Source organism: Myiozetetes cayanensis, unplaced genomic scaffold, assembly GCF_022539395.1.
Source record: "Myiozetetes cayanensis isolate MyiCay16 unplaced genomic scaffold, myiCay2020 scf2-11, whole genome shotgun sequence".
Taxonomy (NCBI): domain Eukaryota; kingdom Metazoa; phylum Chordata; class Aves; order Passeriformes; family Tyrannidae; genus Myiozetetes; species Myiozetetes cayanensis.
The window spans coordinates 10,321,299-10,338,075 of record NW_026087411.1 but is presented as its reverse complement, the minus strand read 5'-3'; the positions used below and the strand labels follow the sequence as shown (position 1 = coordinate 10,338,075).

General features: G+C 40.1%; 1 protein-coding gene across 5 annotated transcripts in view; it reads left to right on the top strand.

Moving 5' to 3' along the window:
• The window catches only part of PLCB4 (phospholipase C beta 4), a 177,925-nt gene that overhangs the window by 112,673 nt on the left and 48,475 nt on the right, over nt 1–16,777 (top strand). For all 5 annotated transcript variants that reach the window (XM_050315002.1, XM_050315000.1, XM_050315001.1 and 2 more), the window contains 9 exons: nt 271–324; nt 5,441–5,522; nt 6,627–6,727; nt 7,355–7,412; nt 11,479–11,587; nt 13,651–13,861; nt 14,459–14,552; nt 14,767–14,846; nt 15,291–15,375. In XM_050315002.1, coding sequence (XP_050170959.1) covers nt 271–324; nt 5,441–5,522; nt 6,627–6,727; nt 7,355–7,412; nt 11,479–11,587; nt 13,651–13,861; nt 14,459–14,552; nt 14,767–14,846; nt 15,291–15,375 — 874 coding nt within the window. The remainder of the gene's footprint in view (nt 1–270; nt 325–5,440; nt 5,523–6,626; nt 6,728–7,354; nt 7,413–11,478; nt 11,588–13,650; nt 13,862–14,458; nt 14,553–14,766; nt 14,847–15,290; nt 15,376–16,777) is intronic.

Below are 16,777 nucleotides of genomic sequence, written 5' to 3'. Positions count from 1 at the left end.
ATGCATATGCAAGTGAAACCCCAGGAGACTTTCTTGTCCTCACACTTGTCTTAATTGCTGTACTGATATTTTGGGCTGCTTTTTGCCTTCACTTTTAGTGAACTGCTCTGCCTCGAGCACTAAGAGGTTACAGAAAAAAGTTCTTACTACAGAACAATTATTTTTTTGTACTCATCTCACAGGCAGGGCAGTAATCTCAAGCTAAACATAAGTATCTACGTCCCAATTTTAATATATAGTATTTTTAAAGTATTTCATTCTTAATTTCAGCTGGATGAAGTTGGCCTTCCTAACAAACACAAACGGGAAAATTCCAGTTCGGAGGTAAGCACAGTTGTTGTCAGGTACTGATTGTATAATGTTAATAACATTCTGTGACTTAAAAAACAATGTAATATCAATTATTACTAATGCATATGTAAGAATAAGTACAGAACTAGGCATTCTTAGCTGACCTGCTCAGTAAATTAGGCAGCACTTCGTATCAGCCTAGCCAGTTCTTTGTAGTCTGTTGTAATGAAGATAAAAGTTCCTGTAATAGTTTTCAAAATCACTCAGAGCTAAGAGCATCAGATTTTTCAGCTTGAAACTCTGGGATGGGTTTTTCAGTTGTAAAGTTTCATAAAATCCTTTTAAAAAGAACCATGAAAGCTTTCAGGCCAGTTAAGTAGAGGACAAAAAGGTACATTTTAAAATGTGGTTCCTTGTAAAAGAGACATATATAGCTCTGCCAAAAATACTTCTGCTTTTATGGGAAGCCCCCCAGATAATATTTGGTTTTCTGCACGTGGTAAATGAACTGTTGGGTTAGTTGTTGTGAGTAACAGCAAAGCTGGAACAGTGTATTTCTTTCTGTACAGCTATTAACTATTACAGGGTACTGATTTTCAGTCCTCTCTGGCCAGGCAGCAATTCTCCCCCCTCCTGCTCTAGAAATTAATTCTTGCTGATACACTGAGCTGCTTTTCTCTTTATGTAGCACATGAAAACCACATTTTTGGGGCATGCTGTTTTGTCGTAAGTAGAAACTCGCAGAGGGGAGCAAGAAAGGAGGCCTTTGTAAGATAAGCCTCACGCAGCAGGGTTTTTTCGAGGGAGAAAAAGAGGGGTTTGCATCCACAGAATCTGCAGAAAGACAAAGGGCCTGCCATGTGGTTTCATGACTCAAGTGACACCTTGAAGGTGCTAAGGCTGCTTTAGTGTATTAATCTCCCAAACTCAGCTGCCATAAAGCACCTTCTGTGCAGATGTCCCATGAGGAATATCAACCGGAGGGCAATGGTGAGGGAACAGTGCTGCAGGGAGAAATTAATTTTCAAGACTTTGGAGCTTTATGCCTGTGTTTGAACACAGAGCTCTATTCCTCAGTATGAATTTATGGTTTGCTAGCTTGTCTGAAACCGTTTCAGCCTTTAAAATATTTTACATCACATTTAGCGAGGCATAAATTCCCTCCAGTGTGCTACAGCACCCTGATTTGTGTATGCAGAGAAGTCTGCCTGGTGCTGAAGATGGACCAGTCCACTGGTTCCAGTGTATTAAATCTTTAAATTCAAATTTGCAGTATTTCCAGGCCGACATAAATCGGTCTCTGGCAGCTTAATTTAGTGCAAAAGTAGTCTGCTTGTAATTTTGTAAGGGATCTGCTGTTCCCTGAAGCTGAATCTCCTTTAAATCTGGAGGCTCCAAGGAGTGCATTCTGTTTGTGTGGGTAAAAGGTGGGAACATTTTGGGGCTCCTCCAGGAAGCACTGTATTGCCCACTGAAAGGACTGGGAGAGGTGTCAGTGAGGAGTGTGAATGAAGGAAGGAAAAATCAGTCTGCTCTGCAGGAAGAGAGGGTAAATCAGAGCCCTGATGGCAAAGCCATGAGATGGGCCTGATCTAGCAGAGAAGTGGGACACAGACACCCAGATGTCCCAGCACTGGGCAGCCTGGAATGTTGAGGGAATTCACTGCTTCCCACTTCATCCCACAAACAGTTGGTGCTGAGAAGGAGCATGGGGAGATAACACAGGGAACAGGAGAGCTGGATGGATGAGGAGAGGGATGTGTAAGAGGAAGGCAAGCTGGGAAGCACTGGGAAAGCACAAGGGGCACCAAGTTTACCCAGACCTCCCTCTCAGTATCCCTTTCACTGATCTAAACCACTGATGCTTCCCCTCCAACTGACCCTTCCCTTTTACCTGTTTTTAAATGCAGTGTTGTCTAGGCAGCCCTGTTTCCTCAACCTCCACCTCGTCCTGCTGCTCAGGGACTCCTGTAGCAATTTGCTGTAGCTCTGGGGACGCACAGGGGAAGGTTTCTCTCTCAGAAACAGAATACCCAGCAGCTCTGTTGAGGTGTAGGAATGTATCACAATATCCACCTGTAGCTCATTTTTACACAGAACTGCAGTAAAATGCTGAGGGGGGAGAAAAAAAAAATCTCACTTGCAAAATCAGAACTCCTTGCACTTCTTAAGTTTAAAACATATTTTTACAACCAGCACGTGGCCATAGGGAATGATGAGCCTTGGGAAGGTGAAAATCCCTGGGCTCTTGGTGGTGAATGGCGATAATATTCGTGACTCCTCGTTAGGACAGTTGGAAGTTACAAAGTCACAAAGAGTTTTCTCAACTGTTTTGGATTTTTTTAGTGTACTCTGGGGCACATAACTATTGCTACCAACCTGCTGTGTCTGAGAGAGAAGAAATTCTGGCAGCTAGCAGTGTGAAAACCTTAGGAGAGTAACAGTTTTACCTTTTGGGCTTTAATAAGTTTTAGCAGTCTGAGTCTAGCATTACATCCACAGCTCTGACAAGGACAGGGCATCTGTAAGATATTTTGTATTTTCAGATTTTAACACTACTGTAAGTGATGACTAAAAAGGTCAGCATTTGCTAAAAAACCCAAAAAAATCCACTTGGTTTCTGCAGCTTTCTCTTGGCAGAAAATGAATTTTTCTACATGTACAAGTTGCACCTGCTCAATGAGAACCTGTTTAGAAATTAGCTCTGCTCAATTTATGCTTATCCCTTTGTATAACTACATTTAAAAGGATTTAAACAAATACAGCTTCTAACTTTGAAAATATATATACCAAAAAAAAAAGGAAGACAAAGCTAAACTATGACAAATGAGGCTTAAATCTGTTTTACAGTAGTTTAATTAAGTTAATTTGAAAAGTAGAGGGGGTTTTTAAAGTATGTTTCCTGTTGATCACTCCAGAGTGCCTGGAAGGAATCTGTTTCAATACTTCCATCTTGGTTGGAAATCAGAGATAGAGAATTTCTTGTACAGTGTAGGCAGGGGTCCTTCCACTTCAAGCCAAGCTGATAAATAAGTTGGAGCCACGGTAGAAGATTGATTTCAACAGTTTGTGTTGGCTTGAATTTTGGAAGTAGTGGTCGGAAAGTGGTGACAGGTCTGAAGAAACCAAGTCATTTAATCCGTCAGCAAACACGATAGATTTGTACTCTTCAGTTCCAGAGCTGGGAAGTATTTTAAATATTTATGAGGAAGTACAAGGTACCCAAAGCCCTGTAGGACATGGGGAGTAAACACCTGTAGATACACAACAAGGTGAATCTGCTCAGATGAAGCCTCTTCTGACAGAGGGCAAAGCGGTTTTATTTCCTACAGCCTTAGCAAAATGAAAGCATCGCGCTGTATTTTGACCATCTTTTTTGATTCATGCAGTCTTTTCTCCACTGCTGCTCTCATTGCAAATTATTGCCGTGTTTGCTGTCATCTTTTGTGAAATAAAAGAGTAGTTTGGCATCAAAAATAAGTTCCCTGCAGCCATGGAGTCTTGGCCCACAGCTTCTGATTAATTACTTACACCAATATTACATGCTTTACAGGACATTTATTATTGGAGCTGGATTCATTAGAGCAGACAGAGAATTTTTTTATAGGGCTGGAAATAGGTTGTAAATTGCAGAGCTAACATTACTGTATTTTAGAATTAGCAGAAAAATAGATGCCTGAGATTTTTTCAAAAAGCAAGTACCTAAAGTTAAACTCTGTCTATGTTTTAGTGAAAATATTTTGGTACTTATCAGTTTTGGAAAATCAAATAACTAACTTAGATGCCTAAATAGGGGCATAGAGATCTAACTGTTGTAAGAACCCAGCAAGAAAAAAAAAAAGTTGGCTAAGATTTGTTAAAATGTTATTTTATCAATTAGATCTTTCACTTCCTGGTCCTAATTTTTTTTTTAATATGAAAATATTTACATAGGCAGTTTAGAGTGTTTTGGAGGGTGAAACAACTGTGAATTGCTATGGCAACAAATAACAGCAACAGCTTCCTTCCCCACCTCTCTCCATGTGAAATGATTTCTTTTGCACGAGATTAACTAAAAGTCTCAGCAAATGTTTATCTGGCTTGACGATAAAGAGCAACATATTCTTATCAGCAGCCAGGGAGTCTTTCCCGATGTTCAGCTTTTATGAGCATTACAAATAGATTTTGGAGTCAGAATGGAGTTTTTCTCTCCAGGCTGAGATACCAAAATCAAGGGGTTGTGGGACACATCATTTCAGCTTAGACCCTAAACAGGAGCCAGGAGAGCTGTCAAGTTTGGATCTACATTTCCGAAGTCAGAGGTTATTCCAACTTGGCTCCAATGGAAACAGAAACAGACCAAAAGCTTCCCACATTAGTCACACCAAACAACTTGGGATATATGTCATTGCAAGAGAAACCAGTCTGTCAGTCGGATATGTGGTGAAATCACCTCTGCTTTCAGGAAGGGGTAGGATGGCAATCAGTTTGGTGGAAATATTTCAGTGGCAGCTGAGATCTGCCTGGAAGATCTGTGTGGAGTGTGGCTGGAACAGGGTATTCTCAATGGCTGCAAGGTGAGGGAGCCTCCAGAGGGAGGAGTGGTCACTGCAGCTGGAATGGGATTTGGCATGGAGCTGGGGAGTCTCTTGACACCAGCAACTCCTTAAAAAGGTCAAAGGAAGGAAGCTGCCGTTGGGAACAGTCCATACCTATCTTGTGTGTGACCTGGAAGGCACAGGTCAGTGCTTGGAACAGAGGGGAAGTCCCCACAACCAGGAATGGCTGGAGACATGAGTCTCCTCACTGGTAGAACATGCTACTGTTTAAACCCAGGAGTTTATCTAGGCACACGGTTTAAAAGAGCAAAGGCAAGAATGCTTTGCATGGCTCTGTATCCCAGCATATTGGGAAAAAAAAAAACCCTCTTCTGTTCTTTTTGCAGTTCATTATTTTGATGTATTTCCTAATGGCTGGCTTGCAGGCAGAGCAGGGCTGCTCTGTGAGGCTTAGAGCACTTCTTCAACTGCACGAGTACTTGGAAGATACTTACATTCATCAGCTGAAGCCAGAGGAAAATGTTGACAGTAAAAGCAAGAGAGGGAGAACTGATTGTTTAAAAAGTGACTAACATTTCTTTTTTTTTTTTCTCCACTGTTTTTTGTTTTAGCATTACCAGAACTTTTGCATCAGGTAAAACAGAAAAAGTCATCTTTCAGGCACTTAAGGAATTAGGTCTTCCCAGCGGAAAGGTATTTATTTAGTGGTTTTGAATAACTGGTTTTGTATACTAATAAACTGATGATTCACTCACATCTGTAGCTGTAATCTAAGTCATTTGCATCACAAAAAAAACCATGCCTGTTGTTCATGAGTAACTTACTAATCACTGCAGGTTGTTTACTAAAGCCAAAATGTAATTAAATCTGTATGACACAGCGGTCCTTAAACCTCTGAGATGAAGCTTCCCTTCTTTTCCTTCTTTTCTGTCACAGACTACCTTTTGTTCATTTATACATAGTATGTGAGCACGAAATATGCATGAAATGCCTTTTTTGTTGAATCTTTTGGACTCCTGCTGCTCTTTGCTCCTTTCCTTTGGAGAACTACTGTCTGGCTCTGCCCCACTCACAGCAGGACCCCTGCCAGCCCCAAGAGGTGATGGCTGGTGATGGTTGCAGATAGTTTTTTTTGGCTTTACACCCTCCCCAGTCTCTCTTCTTTCATTTTGGAGGTTCCAGCCCATCTTGACCTGACTGCAGCAACCACCTAGTGAGGCTGCAATCTCCAACCAGGGAGTTGGGGTGCAGAAAGACGTGAATTCCCAGCATGGAAATACGTGAATCCCTGGCACCTGAGATGAGATTTTTGCTCACTGCTACAGTTCTTATCTTGTCCAGAGGAGGACATGACACTGAATATGTTATCCATGCATTCCATTCCTCCTGGAAGTTTCCCTGTATGAGAACTGCCCAGCTTTTTAAAACCATTGCACCAAACCTGGGACTTCTCCATCTTCCTTGGCTTCAGTATAAGTATCCTGAAATTTTTACACTATTTTCAACATTTTGGGCTTTTTTTTTACTCCTCAGAAGTAAAACAGAGTGTTTTCCATCCCTATGCTTATGTAGAGTTAATGTTGCTGTGAGGTTAGAATACAAGCACATCAAACAGATTTATGATAAAGATGAATTAAGAACTGCTTTCAGAAAGTACAAAAGAAACTCGGTAAATCTACACCAGGTAAAGAGGTTGAACCAGTTCTCAGCTACTTTTTCTGATATAGGATGCTCTCTTGGGAAAAGAGCACATAAACTCTGTTTTCTGGATAAATGTACCTTTGCATTTTGTTGCAGAATGATGAAATTGAGCCTGCAGCATTTACTTACGAGAAATTTTATGAGCTCACCCAAAAGATATGTCCCCGAACTGACATAGAGGACCTCTTTAAGAAGATGTAAGTTCAGATTTGATATCATCTTGCTTTAAAGACATCTTGCTGTATTTTTAGTCCATGTCTAATAGTGACAGAACACTGTAAAGTTTATCTAACGTTGAACTCCAGTAGCATCAACAGTACTTTAAGACAAACTCAAGTGTATGTTTTTCCCCTTCCTTCCCTCTCAGACTGTTAATGTAAAAGTCCACTCTGTATTTCAGAGCAACTTTTACATGAGTTAGAGGGAGCACCTGGAACTATTTTTTGTTTGCATTGGCTTTACTAACTACTGTAATTTTTAACTTGCTCCTTTAGGTGATTAACACAGTATGTGAACTAATTAAATTAAATAAGAATTTCGAAGTTTAAAAAGTTTCCTCACTCGATTTAGTCTCAGCTGGAGGACTTACATGTTGTTTTATGAAGTAATGTTTGTTAAGTTGTAGGAATGTATGTTATGGGAGTTACACTGTGCCAAGCTTAGACTGTTAGTATGTTTTCTGTGACTGTTCATTTTGAGATTGTAGAGCTACTTCAAGTAGAAAAGTAGGTGGCTTTAAAAGTATCAACAATGTCAACATGTAAATCATACCTACTGTAGCATCGTGCATAAAAACTTACATTCTCTAATAAATTTCTTTTCAGCAATGGAGACAAAACTGATTATTTAACGGTAGACCAATTAGTGAGCTTTCTAAATGAAGTAAGCTTTTTCATACATTAACTACCATACAAGTCTGTCTGCAGTGGCTTGCTTCTTCCAGCCTTTCCATTGCATGAATCCTGCCATTGTTTGCTGTGCTTTTGATCCGCTGATCTTTCCATTTTGGTAACATCCAGGTGCAAAAATCAGCTCCAGCCTTGTACGTTGTCGTGCTTTCTACATGTTGGCTTTGCAGTTTGCATCTGTTGATTACTTGCTGGTGTCTTATGTTGTGTGTTATGTGTGTTTTTAGACGTGTCGTGCTGTTAAACATTCAACTAAAATACACCCCGTGTTTTATTACAAGCAATTTATTTTTACCTGTAGGCCACAGCTAAATATGTCTGCTGATCCTTCTCGATAATAGAAAAATTGAAGTGGACTTTTTATAAACAGTGGTTTGATTCTTCTCAACAGTAGTATTTCAGTCCTGTGCAAATCTAAGAGCTAAGAGGATATTTTAAGAGTTTGTGTATGATTTTGAAAATACTGTGTGTGCAGAATAAGAGGAAATATTTTTATTGCTGTATTTCCAGAATACACTTGTTGGCAGAAGTATTTAGTATTTCTTAAAAGCATCGTGAGTGTGTGAAGTAGTTCAATAAACAGAGTGGGGGTGGTTGGTTATTTTTTTTTTCTATTCCTAAAGCACAGTAAGTTATAGGAGGCTGACTCATTCAGAATTGCAAAGATAAATGCACTGTGTGGATTTGACAAGAACACACACATGGAAAATGGGCACATTCTACTTGCTTTTGTACCAGTAGATTCTTGTCATCTGGAACGTGGAAAGCTGCTGACCTCACTACATGATGGTTTTGGGTGCATTACCAAAAAAATCCCTCAATCTAAAAGTGTTTTACTAGTTACAATTCAATTTTGTATATATTTTTGTATTGGGTACTACTGTATGAAGAGTCAAGCAGTAAGTTCCCCATATATCACATTTAGAAGATAATTTTATTTTTCATAGGGAATGTGTGCCTGACTCTTCACTAAACCTGAACTGTTTGTAGAAGGAGTATCTAAAAGAAAAGACAGTGAGAAGATTAACAACTTCAGCACTAATGGTTGCATACTTGGGGCTTTGGCTCATATCTATCAGCAGATTTGAACTCCTGCTTGATCTTACTACTCTGAGACATTCTTTTGCCTCCAGTAACCGATTAAAAAATTAAAATCGAGTTGTGCTCCAAGTTTTGTGTGGTTTGAATAGTTCTTTTTAAGGAATTAGAAGCCTTATTTCATAGGTAGTACTGGAGGAAGATGCATCATGTTGGCTGCATTCCTGTTGACATGATACATTTTCCATTGGAAATCTTGTGGTTGGCCCTGTAGTCGGTGACCAGAGCTGGGAAAAATTGGCCAAATGTTTTTTACAGAGTAGGACATTCATTCTGCTGGCTGAAACCAATGGCCTTTGCTCTGTGCTGGAGGTCTTTTGGTCTCCAAACAGAGTTTAAAGTTTCAGTCATGATTTGAAAGGCACAAAATGACCCAGAATCTCCCTCCTGAAGTGATTGTTTGTGTCCCTTTGACAGCTGGCCAACACTGCAATTAGCACTGGTGTTTAGTGCTGGAAAATATAAAAAGATTATTATCATTGCATAGGAAAGGGGAGTTACTTGGCAGAGAAATTCTTCCTGAGACTCTTTAACTTAAATTGTTTTGAAGTAACCCCCCAGGCATGCTGCAGAAGCTCTGAGTGTTACGGGTTTTCAAGGGAGCATGAGGATATGTTTCTGGGTATGAGAGGACAGTGAGCAGCTTTCCTGGAGTTTTTCCAAACTCCTGTCTCTATTTGACTTCTAAATGCTGTTGTCTGACAGCTGATTTAATTGTGTTTCAGTATTAAAGCTTCTGGGAAGTTTTTAGGAATTTAGTTATTGTTGGGCACTGAGTATTTTATCTGGGTCTTCTACTTTTAAAGTTAAATTTTGAAAAAATAAAATGTCATAGAAAAGTAACTGAAATTACTACTCTTGAGATTTGTTCCTGACATACTTTTATAGCAATAAAATAATATTGAGGCAAGCAACAGTCAAAATAGAAATTCAGTAGGCCGAGCAGGACTATTCCTTTCTTCTGTGAGGGAGGTGTTGGGAGATCCTTTCCTATCCCCTCCTTCCCACTTTCTTGCTCTTCCTCTCTCTCTCTCTGTCTTCCACTGGCTTACTCTTCCTCCCTCCTTCCCATTTGCTCTTTCTGTCTCCCTGGTTTTCATCTTCACAAAAGGACCCCCTTTTCACCAGTGCACAGGACAAATTCAAGGGGCAAAAGTGGTTTCAGCACATTACTAATTGCTTTTAAAGTAAATCTTTATCACTTGTCAATTTTACTTTATTTTTTAAACTAGGTGAACATAAAGATATGCTATTGTTCAAGTGGAAAATGTATGTTAAAATATTGATAATGAGCCATGTTCGTGGCTACTAGAAAACTATTTTGCTCTTAGCTCCTTGTGATAACTCTGGGACTATTTCTCAAGAGGAGATTTTTTGCTTTACCCCATGTAATTTCTCCTGATTTTTTATGTCTAACTGTAGAAGAAAGAGGGTGGGGAAGAACGTTTTCCTTAAGAACCTTCCCTATTTATTTCTAACAGTTTTTTGAAGTGGTGTATTGTCCCTAATGGTGTAAAGCTTGTCATTTGTCACAAAGTAGACTGAACTGTTGCATGCCAGTGTTGTGCTGCTGTTGTGTGCTGCTTAGCAAGTTATGTCCTGCATCCACCTGCTCCCATATCATATTTCATCTGAGATTTCCTTAGTTATCCCACACTGATCTGTACTGAATGAACCTGCTGTGTTTTAGATGCTGCAGACTGCCAGTGGCAGTCCTGGAAAGATCCCTCCCTTCAGTGCATGGCTGAACTGGCATTGGTTGTAATTTCTTGGAGTTAACGAAGCACCAATGTGTTGGTTGTAAGAAAAGAGATGAAGTGCTTGTTTTTGATTGGATATTGGTTTTCCTCATTAAAAAACCATCCAAAAAATCACACATAAGGAATTACAGCAAATGCTGATGGTGCTGTGTGAGCCACATCAGTACCATCCTGTCCACTCCAAATTACTGATCCAGTATGGGGGTGGCCTGTTACACTTCTGAATTCTGCTTAAACTAAATCTTGAGAACTGTGCACCTACTGGGGTAAAAGAGTGTTTTCACAGTCATGTTTATTCCTTTGTTTTATTGCATCTGCTTACATACCACAACTCCCTTCAGTTCTGGGTTTCATTTTCTTTTGATGGAGAATCAGGCACACAGAGTGCAGCTCTAATCCAGCGTGGAGAAAAAGCAAAGTTACGTAGCACACTATGGAGGGAAAACATAACAACTCTGAATTTTATTAGTGTATTAGAAATCACTGCTAAATTGTATCTAAATATAACATATATTATTAAATCCTAATATTTTAAATTACTGTGAATTGAAGAGATGACACTGTGAAATTCTTTTGCATATTTCTTCTAAGAACCTGTGCTGGTTTTTGAATAGTTAAAAACACGATGTTTCCAAAAATTCACAAATAATCATCAGTAATTCTTAATTTAAAGTATAGCTTTATTTTACTTTTACTTTTTGCTTTAGCTGTAGATATTGTGTAAGACATGCATTTTTGCAGAGGCGACTGCAGTGCCATCAGTCAAGTCTGTCAGTTCACAAGTCCTACAAAAAAGATTAGAGAGAGAATTTACAAAGAAGAGAGATTTAGCTGTTTATTTTTCAACATTTCATTTGCACATGTACCACGTGCAGTCATTGCTTTGATGAACGAGCAAGAGTAAGACCAGTTCTACGATGGCACTGGAGTGGGGTTTTTTTGAAATATTTTTGTGATCAAACTACCCAGGTTTCTTATGACAGATAGGGGTCGTTTTCTACCAAAAGCTGAAATTACTGTTGAATAGTCTGTAAGTTCTAGGTAGGGCTGCTTTTTTTTTTTCCTTTTTTTTGTTTTTTTGAATGTCCACTTCTTTCTTTCTCATCTGCAGTAATGAAATGCTCTTGGATGATAGCCATGCACTATATTATTTTGCTGAATTCCGTTGTTTTCTAACCTTAGCATCAACGAGATCCTCGGCTCAATGAAATTTTATTTCCCTTTTATGACACAAAAAGAGCAATGCAGATAATTGAGACTTATGAGCCAGATGAAGACTTGAAGAGAAAAGGTAAATGGGGGAGGAAATTCAGTGTTCACTGGGTTTAGGCATTTGGGGAATTTGTTCTGAAGCATCCACACTGTTAAAAGGGAGCTTGCAGTCCTTGTGGTCTAGGGGCAGAACACTTGTGTGCCACCCAGTGAGCTAGATCAGGAAGAATATCTCCCCCTCAAAATCAGTGCTTTTTGGTTTTTGGACTATTTCCCTGATCCAGGTTACAGTGTGGCTACAAAGGCAACCATGCTGATACAAAATGTGAGAGGTTGGGAATGAGTAAATGCAGAACAAGGCAACCTGCATGTGGCCATGGCCAAGGTCTCAGAGAGACTGCAAAGCTGTGCAGATATTGTGCAAAAATAAAGAACAAAGAAAAATTGCCATGTGCACCCTTGAATGTGCATCTGCCTTCTTATAATGTAATCTCTGTAGTGCTATTTCTCTTGTCTAGGAGTCATTTATAAATGTTATGGGGATTTTCCATTCACGAGCTTATTTCCCTTCCTCTCTACATGAAGTAGAATACTCCAAGTATTAATTACTTGATTTTAGTCAACTCTATCCTTTTTTATTTATAATATTTAAGGGCACTCATCTTGGATTCTTATTGGTGCCAGTGTATTTTACACATTTTCCAAAATGAGGAAACACAGCTGCCAGCTCTTCGGGGTGGAAGATACAAAAACATATTTTATGAAGGTGAAAATTAATCTGAAACTAGAAAAGAAAATAATTCAATCTCGGCTATTTATTTAGCTTCATTCTTTGATTTTTCTTTCTGACAGGTTTTTAATAGATGTGGTAAACCTCCTGCAGGGGTAGGGTTATGGAGAGTAGCAAGAGAACAGCAGCAGTGTCCTCTCACAGTGTTCCTCCAGGGATCATATTCACCAGTGCAGATTTTATCCCAGACCACACAGAGCTCTCTTAAGCTGCTGAAATCTCAACTGTAGTTTGTCTAGAACACCTGGCCAGATGTGACATTTTTCCACAAGATGATGCACTAGAAATATGTGTCATCTGAGATTTGCTGCTTTTAAGTTCTTGGTGATAACAAAATAAAACCATTCTTCGAGTCGAAAATTCCCTTTTGCTCCCCCTTTTTTTCCCCCCTTCTTCCATACTCAGAATCAGCTGAGAGGATTTGAATAAGACATCCCAGAACAGTTCACCTCTGGCTGACACCAAGCACAGAAAATGTAAGCTCCAGCAGAGGATTTTTTCAGAATTTAGGAGTTGAATGAAAACTTGGATCCCTCCATTTCTCTGTATAAGAGAAAAGTAGTCTTAAAGAAAACAGAAATAGGGCTGCTGCACCCTGTCCCTTGACAATAGCTGAGTGTTCATAAATGACTGCAGGGAAAGCAGTCTCCAAACTAGTGCCAGATAACCTTTCTCTGTAGCAGCTTTTTATGAGTAATCCCTCCTTCCCTACCCCAGATCGTTTTTCAGACTCTTGGCCCCTTCAAAACTGATACTGCTGCACTGATTATTTGACTTCATTAAAAACTATCCCTTGACTTACATTTTTTAATACTTTATTGAATCATGGAACAGCAGAGAAATAAGAGAAAGGTGTTACAGATTATCTCTGAATTACCAGGTGTACCATATTCCTTGTAGAAATGGATTGCTTTTCATTTATGAAGGTATAAACTTGTATTTCAAACAGTAAACTTGAAGATACCTTGGGTTTTCCTGATGTTTTGCAAACAAATCTGTACAGACGTTTTCAGGTACATGTCCACATGTCTTTGTCAGTGGAGAGCAGTCTCTGCACGTGCTGCAAGCTGATTAGCAGTGATGTAGCACAGTCAGGGCAGGACTAAGCACTGCTGAACCCCAGGTATTGAGCTGGTGGGCACCTCATTTTTTCTTTTGTTATCTGGGAATTCAAGGGCACACTTTACACCAGGGGCAACTTGGAGTGGTGGAAGGGGAGAACTTCTGTCTGCTTGCAGAAACCTGTGTAAACACAGCTTTTGGACCAGGATTCCTGCTCTGTGAGACAGTTTGAGTCCTATCCACTCTAAATATCTGGGAGTAATTTTACCATGCCTTCTTCTTTCTTCTAGGTGTCATATCCAGTGATGGGTTTTGCAGATACTTGATGTCAGATGAAAATGCCCCGGTTTTCTTAGACCGTTTGGAATTGTATCAAGAAATGGACCATCCTTTGGCTCATTATTTCATCAGTTCCTCTCACAATACCTATTTAACAGGCAGGCAGTTTGGTGGCAAGTCTTCAGTGGAGATGTACAGACAAGTGCTTTTGGCTGGATGCAGGTTGGAAGCAGGAGATAACAGCCTTTAATATTTGTGAATCTGATACTTTAAACCTACATAATATACCTCAGTGGTGATATATTGTATCATTGAATGTATAAATATGTTAGTGTGGTAAATGAAAACAGACATATTTATTTAAGACTCTTATTTTTCTCATGAAAAACTTTGAAAGGCAGTGCAGTGGGGAAATTGATACAAGGAGTTTGTGAGAAAGGAAACAGATCTCAAAATGACAACTGAAGGATTTCAGAGGGCTTTCTGCTTTATAATTAAGAAGGTTATTTGTAAATGAGAATCAGTTTATGATATCCTGCTTAATGTTTTGACATAGTAGCCTGAGAATCAGAAGAGTGTTCTAGTGCTGAAGACATTATTGTCTAGATGCAAATACATTGACCCACACGTGCTGTAAGGTAGAATATCCAGAGTCATAGGAGTCTGAAATTACATGTGTACAGCTTAGAAAGGATTGTGTGATGCCCAGAACTGCTTTGTAACTTACTGCTCTGACCATCAGTATTCAGCATGTATCCCGAGTAACTCACCTGGGATGAAACACTAAGGCAGCTCACATCATTTTTCTTGGATTTCTAGGTGTGTGGAGCTGGACTGTTGGGATGGTAAAGGTGAAGACCAGGAACCAATAATAACACATGGAAAGGCAATGTGTACAGACATTCTTTTCAAGGTGAGTGCCTGATCTCTACCCCTGGCAGTGAACCCCAGGAGAACCCATGGACAAGAATCTGTGCAGGGCACCCTCCCCTCCTCAGCAATGAGATCCTGTGGGACAGACTGACAGATTGCATGGGCACAGTTCTTGTCCCCAGATCTTAGGGCTCATTTCTGACTTGCATCACACACCCCTGTTCTAATTTGAATCCTATAATTTCATTTTTTAGGATGTAATTCAAGCCATTAAGGAAACAGCGTTTGTTACATCAGAGTACCCTGTCATCCTTTCGTTTGAAAATCACTGCAGGTATGTAGTGCCCATTTTTAATTTTTAAATTGTAAAATGTCTGAGAGAGATGATATAGTTTAAAATACTGTAATTTGAGTGTACTTGAAAACTCTGTAGGCTATTGCAGGTATACTGAATGTCACTTACTAATATACTAATCAATCTTCGTAGAGCTTAATAATGGCAATATTTTTATCTGTGATAAAACTGTGAAATATATTTGGATGTTCCATTAGCTGTATGAGATTCAGTTATTCTGCTTTTTTGGTCTTAAAATTCATCTTTGTCAGATAATAGACTTTTATTGACAGCATAATTATACAGTAAAGTAATATTTCTCAGTGGAGACAAAGTGGGCAGTATATAATTTGAGATGTCTACATTACTTAGTATTATTCTATTGTGCTGAATAATAGTGATTTTTTTATATATTTAAAAATTAACCAGCACACTCTTTTCCAGCAAATACCAACAATACAAGATGTCAAAATACTGTGAAGATCTTTTTGGAGATCTCCTGTTGAAGCAGCCTCTAGAAACACATCCAGTATGTTATATCCTGCCGGTCTGGTGGTTTTTTATATTGGTTGTATTTAAAAAGGATGATAAACTGAGATCATCACCTGTAGTGCTGTTCACTGCCAGTCCTGTGCTTTCAGAAATGACTAGTGATTTTGGGTGTCTGTGCTTTCTGATACCAACTTGTCTCTGTCTGATTTGTTTAATCTCTTCTGTACAGGGCTCTGGCGAGCAGCCTGGGGAAAGCCATCCCCGTCATGTGGGACGTAATACCAGCACCTACATAAAATACACCACACACATTGCATTTGCAGGTCATACATGACTCTGAAACTGCCAGTCACTGATTAAAACCAATTAATTATAAATTGCATGATCTCAGCTGAAGAAACCTCTTCCTTCAGCTGCACGTTGCATGTTTCATGCTCCAGATCAAGTCCTGCAGTCTAGGTGGCCCTCACTACTGCCTTAAGAATTAAATTAAGCACCAGGAGTTTCCTGTGGTCTCATTTGGACTATCAAGTGCACTGTAATCTGCATGCACTTCACTCTCCTGCGTGGCAGGAGATAATAACAGACACTCCTTCACAAACACAACATTTGAGACTTTAATAGCTTGTTACCCAGAGCTTGCAACTCCTCCTCCAGACCTTCCTTACTCTCCTTACAACCAGCTTACCATGTGGCAGCAATCACCCAAAACCTGCAGATGCTCCTCAGTGCCACAGCAAAGAGGACTCTGCCTTACTTTCAGCTCCTGCCCGTGTGACCCTGGCAAAGGGGGCTCCTGGCATCAGCACTGCTAGAGCTGTGCTTTTCTTGCCTTCCCTTGCACGTTGCAGGGGCAGCAGCACACAGGGCTTGGTGAATATCAGGTTGTTGCCCTGGAAAGGGGCATCCCAGAGAACTAAACCTGCAGCGTTCCCCTGCAATGTGTGTAGCACAGTGCCATGTTCCTCACAAGCAGCAGCTTCCAGCAGCTCTCAGGGAAGCCTAAAATAGAGCTGGCCAAAGGCTGCCACGCTCCTACCTCAGGGCCCAGTATTTAGCCTCAGCTGCCTGTGCTCTGTAGCCCTTCTGCATTTTGTGTGCTTTCCTCCTCTTGGCTGAATTCAGTCCCCAGCTGCTCACAAAGCAAGTGTTGCAGAGGTGGCAGGAGGAGCCTGGAACGTACCCTTGAGGAGTGCTTGGGCTCTGGTAACCTCGGATGGTCAACTGAGGAGAGCCAGATTTAGAGAGACGTGGCACTGGCTGAAGCAGATTTGGTTTGAAGTAAAAGCAAATATTTGTTCAAGTGGGCATCCAACTGTGCCCTTGCTTGGGGATGCAGACTGGCATCCTGGAAGCCCGTGGAGCTTCCAGGAGCTCTGCAGCACTGACATCTAGTGGAATTACAGCCCCAGCACTCTTGAGAACAAACATGTTTTCTC